This window comes from Centruroides vittatus, unplaced genomic scaffold, assembly GCF_030686945.1.
Source record: "Centruroides vittatus isolate TY-2023 unplaced genomic scaffold, ASM3068694v2 contig_2892, whole genome shotgun sequence".
NCBI lineage: Eukaryota > Metazoa > Arthropoda > Arachnida > Scorpiones > Buthidae > Centruroides > Centruroides vittatus.
This window is the reverse complement of record NW_027121840.1, coordinates 200,598-214,452: the sequence shown is the minus strand read 5'-3', so window position 1 is coordinate 214,452 and position 13,855 is coordinate 200,598. Positions and strand designations below refer to the sequence as shown.

Sequence of the window (13,855 nt, the reverse complement as noted above, 5' to 3'; positions counted from 1 at the left end):
AATTAAAAGGAGGTACTGTACATATTATTTTCTGTTAATAGACTATAAGTAGAGATATAGCTAACTTTTATAAAACTAAGCATCTTTGGACGGCAAAAGACCATTGATTTTGTTAAACTAAATTACTGCTTAAATATGTTCGTTTTAGTTTATTTGACATGTATTGTTCATTTTTTAATTCTAGAACTTTCAGAAAAATTTCATTTTCATATTCCGAAATTTTAGGTTACACGTCTTTAAATAATTTACCGTTATCTACAAGGCATGGGTCAGCGCACACTGCGATTACAATACTGCAGTGTGCGCTGGCGGATTTACGTTACAGTATGAAGTTAATTACATTGGTTTCTGAAATAAATAAAATTTTTTTCGATGGCCAATAAAAATTAATCCTTTTTATTAAGGAAACTTATTATAAATATAAAAAGCTACTAGTATATCAAGTACTTTGATAATTTTTTAAAAATCGAACTTTGGAGTTAATCGATTTGGCTGGTGAATGAATCAATTAATGGAAAAATTTTCAAAATAAAACATTATGGAAAGTTTCTCAAATACAAATTTAACTTTTCTGATTATTCAAAATATATATAATATACAATGAGCGCGTTTTATAATTGTGAAAGATATAATCAGAAAAATTAATTAATTTTTATATTAAGTTTGTACAAATCATATTTTTGGCGTTTGAGAAGATGCAGGGTGGAAAGTTATCAGAAGAAATAGAAAGAATCAAAACCGAAATCTGGTATTTAAGAACTTGCAAAAAGGAGCAAATAAGATTACCAACACTAAGTTTGCTTGTAAGTATAAGCAGGAATCTACAAAGACACGATGTAACAAAAATTTTTTCATCTAATATCAAATTTAAGAATTACAAACTGAAGAAATTACTGAGAAAAAAGAAGAAAGAAAACATAGAAATGTATTTATTTAGTGTATACATCTAATTAGTAAAAAGAACAGAAAGCAGAAAAAAGACCACAAATCATAAATGTAAATCTAAGTTAGAAATATAGTTTAGAGCACTTTCAGTCACAATCAGGAAGTCACTCTGTTGTCCCGGAAAAGATCTTATTGGACTGTCTTCCAAGATATGATGTATAGTCTGTTTTTCAGCACCACAATCACACTGTGGGGATGAGACTTTTCCCCACCTAAAAAGACTGTCCCTAAATAACCCATGTTTGGTCCGAATTCTATTTAACACACTCCAAAGATCTCTAGATAATTCAAATCCAGGTGGTCGCTTTGTGATACAAGGAAGTTGTCGACTGTCCACCGGAGAGACATCAGCCCAATACCTTTTTCAAGATTCAGTAAGGTTGAAATTTCAACATAAAAATAAAATATAGCGGTAAGTGTTTTGAAGATAAATATAAAAAACTAATTTAAAAAATAGGTTATCCTACGCTTAAAGAAAGGGAAGAATGGAAGAAAAAACTAATAATAAATACAACGGATATTAAAATACCAATTTCAATATGAAGAGCAATTGAATTAGGAATCAATTTTAACGGTCCATCGATAATGAAGAAAGAAGATTTTGTAGTATTTACTGAACACTTATTATGAAGAATCCCAGAGGAGGAACGATCTATAACAATAAAAGGTATGCAAACCATTTTACAAAATCAGAAATTAAAAAAGATAACTATAGATAAAGTAAAAAATTATAAAAAACAATTAGATAATGTTAAAAAAATTTAGTAGAAAATAATTTAGAATTTCTCCAAGGTGATAAAACGAAACAAACAATAATTATGGAGTCGGAAAGAAGAAAGAAATAATTAAGGATTTAATACAAAAAGGAGGATATAAATTACTAGAAAATGACCCAAGTAAACGTATATCAAACAGTTTGAAAAAGGAATTGGAATTTTAAACAAACGAAATTTAATAATAGAAGAAGAATTTGAAAAACTTAAAAGTGAAAATAATCGTATACCAAAATTTAACATCAGAGTGATAATACATGAAAATCCAGTTAAGTATAGACCATTAATTAATGTTAAAAATTATGTTTATTATAATTTTAAAAAAATGTTTAAAAAATTTATCTAAATATGTTAGAAACTTTCAATTACAATCTAAAAAATGTTGATGAATTATTAAATAGGTTAACTAATGAAAACATTACAATTAATAAATATATGAAATTTCTTGTCTTTAGACATTAAAAATATGTACCCTAGTATAACTAAAAATATCATTGAAAATTCTTTACAGAAAATTCATGCTCCAGATTGGATTATTAAATTGTGTTTGTTAGTAATGGAAAATAATTATTTCAAGCATGATGAAAACTTTTATAGTCAAACCAATGGGAACTTGCATAGGCCAAAGACTTGCAGAGATTTTTATGATAGAAATAGAAAAAAAATTAAAGATATCAGAGGAGTAATATTTTATAATTAGTATGTAGACGATTGCATTATTTTATTTGATAGTAGAAAGACTAGTCAAGATTTAATTTTACAACAGGCTAATTTAATAGACACAAATATACAGTTTGAGGTTGAAAAAGAAATTAACAATTGTATTAATTATTTAGATATAACCATTAAAAGAACTGATAATAACTTAGAATATAAAAAATTCGTAAAACCTATGCAAATACCAAAGGTACTTAATTATAAATCAAATATTCCACAGGCTATGAAATTTATTATTTTTAAAATGTACATTGATAAAATTAAAAATAGGACGAGTAAATTACAAGATCAGAAAATAGAAATAAAACAAGTTATAAAAATGTTTTTACTTAATAGTTATCCTAAAAATATACTAGAAAAATAGTTAAGTTGGATTAATAGTAATGTTAATAAAAATAGAAATTTTGATAAAGGTAAAAAATGCGTAAATTTAATATATATACCTAAATATATTAGAAGGAAAAGTTAATCTAACACCCGAAAAAAATTATTTATTTAAAAGATATTTATATCATAGGTCTGACAAAAAAACTAATTTAATAAAAGAAAAAGAAATTGTTTATTCATTTAATTGTAATTGTGATCCAGCCAAAACATATAGAAGAGAATCAAAAAAGAAATTAGGGATAAGAATAAAAGAACATATACGCGCAATAGAAAGGTAATTATGCAAATTTTGCAATTGCAGAACACTGTAATAATTGTGGGTGTCAAATAGATATAAATACGATAAAAATCAAAAAGAATCAATCTAATAATTATAGAAGACAATTATACGAACATATACACCTAAAGAAAAAAAGAAATAGAACAAATAATAATTTAGGACGAATAATCCACCAATCCTGGAACACCATACTTCATGACGTTTACAAAAAGCAACGGGTATAAATGGTTGATAGACTCGCCTTGTCTTAATGTTATTAATTTGATGCGAACAAAATCTTGAAATAAGTTAAAAATTATTACAATTAACGATTGATATTGTATGTTTTTAGTGATTTAATCTTTATTTATACAGAAAAATAAACTTATGTAAATTTGTAATTAAAAAATTTGGGAATTTAATCCAATTGTACACTGTATTAGGATGCGTTTTAACCAAGTTTTAAAATGAATTTTATTGTCAGAAATTTATTATATACTTAATATACAATGTCTTATTTATTTAATTATTGTTTTTTAGTGGTTTGTAGTAATACTGCTGATGAGGGGCATGCTAGCCCGAAACACGTACAATATGTATACAGAAAAAATTACTACAGGTGATATAATAAATATTTTGTTTTTTCTGATCTAATTCTCATTTTTGTGTCAACTTTTAAACATCAGTGTAAAGTCCTAGTAATGAGCAATGTCCAAATTGACAATTAAAAATAAACTTATAAACCGAATTCCAGTAAAAGAAATTCGCCCATAAAAATAAATTATTAAATGTCGCAAAAGAAATTCTCCAAAAATTCGTAATAATGAATGTGGACTAACAAATAGAAGCACGTATAAAGGAAACGGTAACAATGTATTTACGCATGCTTTTTTGCCTTAAACAAAATGGTAAAAGCGCCATCTGTTGGTTTAAGAACTAATCCTTTTTTATATTTTAACACCTGATCGATCTCTACCAAAAACTATACAGTTTATCTTATATACACAAATAAGTTATTCTGAAAATTCTATTAATTTTGGTTGCGTAATTCTTTATTTGCGAGCGAAGACTCCATGATTTCTGAAATTATGGAGTCTTCACTTAGATTGTAGAATATTTTCAATGTCTTCAATATTCAAAGATTCATCACTAAACACAGCTGAATATCTACAGTACTTGAAATTACTTTTAGTGGGAAAAAACCTCTACAGTCGCGATATGGTATAAATGGAAAAGAAAAAGAACAGATCTGTGTAGTTACTGGCTATATTTTTAAAAATTGTTATTTTAATTAGTTATTTTTTGTTTTTGAAATGCTTTTTTTTATTTATTTGGCGACGAAGTAGCTTACAAAGAATGATCAGTCGTAAAAAGTTGTATTCCTGAACTAAGCAGTTATGATTTATTCAATTTCAACAAACTGACTTTAATTATAATTTTAAAATTAAATTTATTTTCGTTTATCTTGACTGACAAGGAAAGGCAACGAAGTGACTTGTTTTAAGCATGTAATATTTAAAAATTGAAGAAAGTTTATCAAAATTTCATACAGAATGAAATCAAAATTTTTGATCGTATTCACGTGCTCTAGTGCTCGTATTTGTGTAGTTAATTTTCACGACCTGAATCAGTGTTCCTTGGTTCATTTAACTTTGAAATACGATTGATTTAAGAAACTTTTTCTTTTAATTTTTACGGTTTCAATACTGTCCAAGGCTAAACAGTCTACATTAAAAACATGTCCGAAGCCTTAAAGGATATTGTACCTGTAAAACAGTACTTAATCTTTTATGTTTCATAAACATATATACAATTTAAAAACATTATAATTTGTATTAAATTGCTGATTTTGTTCATAAAATATCCAGCCAGAAGGCAGATAAAACTAAAAAACTTGTATTAAATCTGATGACATGTAACTCGTAATACTTAATTTTTTATGAACATTAGTTTCAATGCTTTATATTCTATAATAATTTTGTAAATGTAAACAATTAGTTTTTATAAAATAATTAATTAAAGAACAATTCGTACTAAGTCGAAACTAATTTTTTATTTATCGGTATTTAAAATACATATTGTTTTCATCGCCCAAAATCATATCAGCAGCTTTTTCCGCAATCATAATCGTTGGAGCATTGGTATTTCCAGAAGTAATGGTGGGCATAACGGAAGCATCGACTACTCTTAATCCCGATACTCCCTTTACTCTGAAAACAATTTCATAATATTTCAGAAAGCAAAATAAACATTAAAGAATAAGTTCATATTTATATTTTTAAATTACAATGTACAATATACAACTAGAAAGTATGACAAGTAGCCTATATTTAAACTATACACTAACTACCGAGAGAACAAGAAAAATGCTGTTTACGTCACATAAATTCACAATTTAAGAAAATAATTATTCTAATTATTAGTATTTTAATGAATTTCAACCGAAATACATTCATAACTAAATTTTGGCATTAACTCTCGAAATACTCAAAAAATGTTCATCGATCCTGTAATGTTGTTACGACAGAGATTATTATGCAAGGTATTTTTTTACAATGGTAAAAATAATTTAATTTTACAATCCAAGATACAAAAGCAGATTATCGCTTAGTTTGATAAACGTTTAAATCTAACTGTCTGCTTTATTTCGCAAAAACGAAACTCTCCTACTCCTGTTTATTTCTCCACACCAAAAAAGAAAACAAAATTGGTTGAATGATTTTCCACTCAATTTCAGTTATTGTGTATATACAATGCAAAATGAATTTAGATATTTATAAATAAAAATGTTTTGTATAAAAATATTCGAAAAAATTATATTTCTTCTTCCACCAAAACAAAAAACATAAAACATAAACCAACAACAAGTTGCTCAACTTTCCCGGCAATATTTAAAATTTTGGTGGCATCATCTGTTATCATATATTATTTTAAAAACTTTTTATATTTTTAATTATTAAAGAATGTCAAAATGTTTAATTTTCAGGGTAGGAATAAGTTTTATAAAAAATTGTAAATGCTAATAACGAGTAAAATTGTCATTAAGTTCGACCCTACTGGAGACACGCGTGACCCCATTATCTCCCAATCTTTTCGACTTTTAACCACCAAAATTTAAAAGCATCAATCCCCTAACCCACTAACTTCCAAGCAACATTTCAGAAATTTTCGACAAAACCCACAGGAGTTATTAAGCTTCAAACAGGGTGAACAAAATCATTCCCCCACAAACACTAACATACAAAAATTACACCAGATTTTTATTTTTTTTTTTATTTTTGCATTTCTCAACGTTTCAAGGTGTTCGAGGTCCAAAAATGTAAAAATCTGAAGGGGTAATTTTTGCAGATCGCCATACTTTCCCTCTGTTATATATAACCCGGAAAAGAAAATACATAAAAACATTAATTCATATTTAAAGTAAATTTGAATTATTATAATACACGGTTATTAAACGTATAATACAAAGATATTCTGAGAACCTGATTATGAGATGTTAGTATAACATCATTATATACTTTATTAAACAAAAATAGGAAATATATATAACGACGATATTACTGAAATAAACAATTATTGTTAACCTTTCATTACAAAATTTGATATTCAATTCAGTATAATACTTTCTGCTTGCTTTATGTTTAGTCAATATAAATGTTTTTCAAACTAAAATCACGATGAAAACTCTTTGAATATTTATTATTAAACAACTGTGATAACGTTATTACTATTGTATGGGCTTTTATGTATTATTAGTATTTTGTAATATTAACATTAAATCATATAATAACATGAATACAGTTTTCAAAAGTTCAAATTAAAAGTACAGTAAAACACAGAAAAAATTCAAAAATAGAAAACAAAAGTTTATTTTCAAAAATCATTTATTTTTTTTTTTTTGAGAAATTAAAGTTTTATTTTTAGGAATATGCATTAATTATCTTCAAATTAAAATATGATTATTGTAATAATTTCTAATGTTATGGTTGTTTAAAGAAACAATATTGACAATTAAAATATATAATGTTCAGAATTTTTTCATAAAGTGAATACCTTAACAATATCGCAAGATCGTTTTATCAGGACAAAAATAACAAATCGTCTAACGTGGAAGTGAAATGACATGATAGAACGATTCTATCTTATAAACATCAATTTGTTAATTTATATTACTGAAAAAAACAATACAGTACTATAAAGGATGTTTGGAAAAGTAATTCTAAAACAAAATGTACCACAATTTATAATTTTATTCGTGTAATTACGGTTAAAAGTTTACTTTTTTCTTTAAAAACTTTTATAAGGTAAAAAGTCTCTAAGTTTTAATGTTTGTGTTCATAACCTAAAGAATAGATTTGTTTTAAATAATAATTCAACTAATTAGAATTTAATAGGAATTATTTCCATTCAAATCACTTTTTTACTAATAACCACTGGAAAGTAAAAACCGAGAATTAGAAATACAACTTTTTACCAGCTTAAAGTAAATCCCATATGCTTTTATAATTTTCGCATTTCAGTACTAGAAGAGAATAAAACATTTATAAAATGTGAAATCGATAATTATGAACTGATATCCTAATTCAGTCTTTTTATCACGTTCGACAAACCCGTTTAGGGTGCCAAACTTATGACAGTGTTTCACATTTAAACAGAACGTTGATTCATTTATGTTTTCAAGAAATATTTAATAAAATTTGCGGTATAGTCAATAATATTTATCAAAAGCACATATAAAAACTCTGTCAGAATTTGCAACAACAGATTATGTTTATCTTGACATCTATCTGGATAGCATTCAATGGAAGCTTTTTGTACAGGATAAACGTTTCAAAGCATAATAAACAATTAATTGCGTGACAATTCATAACATTTGCAATCTTTATAATATCAATACTTTCGTCTCTTCTACTTATTTGACCCGAAACTATGAAAATTACTTGAGTCCATGACATTATTATTTATAATTAGAATACAAACCTCAATTCGGGATCCACAACGGTTGTCGGATCGTCTACAGCACCCATTTTACACGTTCCTACAGGATGATAAATAGTGGCAGTTAAAGTTCTAAGCACGCATTCGAGATATTCGTCGCTGAGTCTTAAAAATCTTTCGCATCCTGGAACAGGAGTCGAATATAATCGAGATCCGAACTTTCTAAAAGGTTTCGATTCACCAATTTGTATCGATATTTTCATTGCTGTAACATTAAATTATTATTACATTTCTAGTTTATAAGATTAATATAACGTTGTACAATTTTAAATATAAAAAATAGTTTTACAATTTTTTGTAATAAGAAATATTAGTCTATATTAACGCTTTTCTTGTCAAACAAACACTTTTATTTCACAAACAACTGTCTAATTGCCATTATCTGTTGACTATTAGACTGCAATATGTAAAATAAAAGTGTTTAACAAGGCAAGTATTGATAGTTGTTACAGCATAATTCGTAAATTAAGTGGTACAACGTAGTTTCGTAACTAAAACTCGATAGTAAAATGTTTTAACGAGTCCTGCTGATGTGCATTTTTGTGATTATACTGAAAATTTAAACCTGTATCACAAGACTAATTATTATAACTAACTTAATTTATCAGTTAGTTATAATAATTAAGTTTAATGCTAAAGAATTATAAATATTCTATATTAACTTAGTTATAGAAAAATAATTGTATTGTATAATCGGCACTAAAAATTGATGTAATTACAGCGTATATGAATACATATCAGAAATAAACACGTAAATATTTGAAAAGATTTATAATATATTGTCAGGATATTACAATAATTTGGTTTTAACTTGAATATGTAATATAAAACATCCTATAGGCAATATAAAATACAATTGTTATTGTGAAGAAAATTTATCGTATTTAAATACAGTATTATATACATACGATTGTAATTTAGTTCCACTGGATGAAAGATACAATATATTTAAATACGCAAAGAAAATTTGCGAAACCAAAAAAAAAAAAAAAAAAAAGAATTCTCTACTTACCATCTATAAGTCTCAAGACATCTTGTGGATGAGATAAATAATTCGGTTGGATAACAGGATGATCGTAGGGATTAGTGCTTCTGAGTTTTACATAACCACGACTTTTTGGATGAATTAAAGTAGGATATATGGTGAAAATATCCCGATTTAAAATAGGCCCATAATATAATTTTTTAACCTAAATCCGAAAAAATATATATAATTTAAACGTTAGTAACAGTTGAAAAAATATCATACGGTGGTCGGGTGACGAAAACTGCAAAACAACAACCTTACGCAATAAACAGTACATAAATATTTATGGGTAGGTTAAACCAGATAAACCGAGTCCCAATCAGGTCTAAAATAATAGCGATAGAATAGTGAAAGGACCATTATTCTGTCGCTGTTATTTTCTCACTGTCACTCTTTCTTGCCGGAATCGTGCTTCGTTCTACATCTTAATCTATACGGGGTTCATAGATTATTGATCGTCATTAGTATGGGTACTGAATGAATATGTAGTAAGACGAATAATATCACTAATTATAACTGAATATTCGTAAACACTATTACTGAATAAATGTATTGGCGATATCATTATACATTGCACACACCAGTCAGAACACTACATACAGTTCTGTCGTAACTTCGGAAAGACTCGTGACTTAAACTTTAATAATTAAACCGAAATAATATTTTATAAAACACGTTAAGGAAAAACTCATTTATATTTAATGAAAAAATTTCCAGTAACGAGTTGCGTAACTTTCCCGAAATAAATGTTGAAATCGTTGTGACGCCATATGTTATGAGATTTTATTTTAAAAGTTTTTATGTTATTAATTACTATAAAATGGCAAAATCTCAAATTTGAAACGAAGAATGGGTTTTATTTCCAAAAGTAACGGTAAAGTGTAAATTCTTCATTAAAGTCTGCAAGTGACCCCTTCTGTCTTCGTACCCCTCCTTGACCTTTAACCACCAAAATTTAATAGCTTCAAGCCTACCTCTAAAATTGCAGCAAACTTACCTCTAAAATTTCAGAAATTTTCAATAAAAGTTATTAAGCTTCAAATTGGGTGAACAAAATCGGGCTCCCACACAAACTAATATCCATACATAAAGAAAAACAACAGTCAATTTTCTGTTATTACTGTACAATCCGGTTATTACTGTATCTGGTTGTTGCCTTTATCGTTTTTGTCATCCGGCCGTTAATATTATCATCTCATAAATATTATTGATTGATAAATATTAATGTTTGGTAGTAATTGCGCATACGAATTATTCTTTACTTTAGCGATTGAAAAAATATGTAATAATTTAATATTTACTGCTACCTGCTGTACTCTAGATTCCGATAAACAGGAATATTCGGTAATCTGGCAACTACTGAAAAGTATCCGATAATCCAAAATTGTCAATAATACTTTGCGCCATTCTCGTATTCCGCGAATCGGAATTTCTTCGGATAGATGGTACGTTAAAGATGAGTTAAGACCTCGGGCGGAAATCGAGACAAAGATGTGACCTTGTATATTGCTGCATGTCAGGAGGTCGACTTTACTTGGGATCGAGAGCGATTTAATCTTAACACAGTATAGTCATGCACAGTATCATTATCAGACAGAATGAAGACTGTTCAAACAAATCGTAGGCATACAAAACGTACTGTACATCAAGGTCTGCAATGTTCAGATAATATATTACTGATCGAATTTTGCGACAATGCAAAAACATCCAATACACCGCCATTTTCGGTAATTTGGCACACTCTTGTTCCTTAAACGCCAGATTATAGAACTAATATTTTTAGGTATCATAGTTAGAGGATTTGGGAATAGATTTGAGTGTAATTTTTTTAAATAAGTATATATATATATATATATATATATATATCCAACATACATAAGTATATATTTTTGGTTAAGAGAAAAAACATATGATTCTTATGCGCCTTTACGAATGCGTCTCTAAAAGTACTTTTAAACAGTTCTGTATTGTACGAAATTAACAATAAATATAAATCAATAAATACAAAATAAAATTTCAATACTTCACTTCATTATTTATGCCAAAGGCTGGAATAAAAAGTTCTCCTCCATCAGAAGTCAGACTGCCAGTTACAAAATACAGTTCGATATCTGGATAATCATCAGAAGAATTCGCAAAACGGGTATTGATGAAAGCCAAACCTTCAACCCCACCTAGTATGGTCCACGGTCCTGTAAAAGCGGTTTCTTTATTATATTATTCAAACACTATTGTCTGTTCAAATAAACATATCGATAAAAGTCTTACCAGAACCATATTTGAAATAACGTAGAGCATTGAATGGAGTTAGAGCACGGTAGGCGATGACAGAAACTGGTTTGTCAATTAAGAAATCCATTCCAAGAGGGAAAATGTGATCTTGAAGATTAAGACCTACTGGAAGATCTGACACGACTGGAATCTATATGATAATAATTACTTGATAATTTATTATTCGAGAAGACCTACAGATAAGAGCTTGCGAGTTAGCTAAAGTTTTTAAAAATCGAAAATTACTATTAAATATATATAGTCAGCCAGATGACTGTGCTTACAAATATTAGTGTTTTCGCCGTGAGGAATTCCATAAATTATTAGATTCTGACTTGTTAAGTTATGATAGATTTAGACAGGGACGTGGTCTTCTACAACTGCGTGTGACCTATCCCACTACTCTCTAAATACTTTTGTAATTCGCAGTATTGAGACCAGACACTTAGTACTTACACAGTGCGATTTTAAAGGCAATTCACAATGGGCGGTGAAACGGGAGCTGCTATTAGGAACAAAGTAGTGATGTCATAAGCAGATCGCATAAGACCAACGAGAAAGACAGAGCAGGGCTCGCTTTTATCACGTGACCAACTTAGTGTTGTGCAGAGTGACTCTCGTGCTGTGTTTTTCGCTACTTGCATACTCGAATTTCAAAAAATTAATTTAGGTTTAGAGGAAAGAAATAACTACAAGTTTGTATATAGCAGTTTTGTTTTAGAAAAGTTTTTACTGATTTTATAAGTTTATAACATTATATAATATTTTAGTAAGTATTCTTTTGAAATTTACGAATATATCAATATATTAATGGTACTGTAATAATTGTTGATATACATATATATTATATTACAGAATTACAATATAAAATTTTTCAAAATTCCAAGGTGTTGTAGTGTCAGTGGCTGTAAAATCAATTATAGAAATGAAAAGAAAACTTTTCCTATTTTCTTCCTTATCAAAAGGGCCACTGAGATTATATTTGACTGTGAAAAATTCCTACAGATCTGACGGGATTAAAAATTCTGTAATATGTATAAAACATTTTGGCGAGTCAAATATTACTAGAACTGACTAAAATGCTTAGTGAAAGGTCAGGTAAAAGAATTTCTTAGAAAAATTTCCGAAATTAAAAGAAGTAGCCATTCCAACAATTTTTCCAATTTTACCTAAATATTTAAGTAGTGTAAAAAATACACGTAAAAGACTTGCAGATGTAGAAGAGAAAAATTTTCAAAAAGCAATAAAACAAAATCTTTTGGAGTATGAAAAATACAAAGAAAATTGAGTCATTACAAATCTTCGAGACTAATATTGCAACGCATTACAAAGTAAGAATCTAGAAAAAAAGTAATTGGATCATTCGGCAGAGCCACATGGGTATGATCCAATGCGATGCGACTTTACGATCGCACTGTATATTGGTACTATGTGAATTAAATTGAATCAAATTTATATATCATAATTACTTAATGCTGACTTCTGTATATTATAACGATGAAAAATCGTTAAAGTAAAATATACAAAATCCAGTTTAACAGAAGTGCACAATCCGGCAAAACAGGCAAATGAATACAATCATTTCCATTTTTTTCAGTAGTTGTAAGGAGGGATAAAACATGTGCAGCTGTGTGATTTTAATAGTGCAGGCGACGTTAGTCCGGCCGATGAGCAAATAAAAATGGCAATATTTCAGGTATGGTGTCTTGATAGGTGTCTTTTTTTATTATTATTTTTTCGAGCGTAGCCGCGCTATCTGTTGCCATTACGGATGCTGTGGGTAATCCACAACATCCGACAATTTGACAAAAATGGAGAGCTGACAGGAATAGTGGATCTCCCAAAATGCAAATGAAAAATGCTGACAAGCAAGAGAGAAACATTGAAAGATTATAAAGTATAGCAAATTCACCCAGTTTCAGTTCTAATATAATAGAGAGGTTGCGGCCGAAGTTCAAACTTTAAACATGTACGGTAAGCAGAAGTACACGTTTGACGTTTGAACTCCAAGAAAAACACGTTGCGCCACTCGTTCACGTCGTGCACTAATTCATAGGATATTCTTGAAAAATGGCGGAAACATTCAAGAGCGACCAAGGTTACCAGCGAAGGTAAATAAACAAATTAAACTATTTTCAGAAATTTACAAACGAATTATGTTGTTGATGGGATGGTAGAAGATGCCGAGAAAGAACAAACCTGCTTCTACAGCAGTGGTTCCCAACCTTTTCTAGGATGCGGAACACTTTTGTGAGCAATTTTCTTTAGCGGAACACTTACTTAAGTTAATATGAAATACATAAGCTTGTCAGTTATTTTATTAGAATTGAGCAGTTATAATTCAAAATCTCTACTCATATTATTAACGCCAATTCTAAGACAGGAAAAAATATATCTAAATAACTTTAATGGGAAACTTGTGCCTGATGTTTTTTACATATTTCATTCAGTTTTTATCGTTGCCTTTATCTTATTCGA

The 13,855-nt window shown here is 28.3% G+C and overlaps 1 protein-coding gene across 1 annotated transcript in view; it reads right to left on the bottom strand.

The window, feature by feature from the left end:
- Positions 1-988: 988 nt before the first annotated feature.
- The window catches only part of LOC136972288 (glucose dehydrogenase [FAD, quinone]-like), a 31,302-nt gene continuing 18,435 nt past the window's right edge, over positions 989-13,855 (bottom strand). Inside the window, exons 7-12 of the mRNA XM_067266844.1 lie at positions 11,375-11,528; positions 11,135-11,298; positions 9,092-9,269; positions 8,062-8,284; positions 5,157-5,291; positions 989-1,304 (exon numbers count right to left, since the gene is read on the bottom strand). Coding sequence (XP_067122945.1) covers positions 989-1,304; positions 5,157-5,291; positions 8,062-8,284; positions 9,092-9,269; positions 11,135-11,298; positions 11,375-11,528 — 1,170 coding nt within the window. The remainder of the gene's footprint in view (positions 1,305-5,156; positions 5,292-8,061; positions 8,285-9,091; positions 9,270-11,134; positions 11,299-11,374; positions 11,529-13,855) is intronic.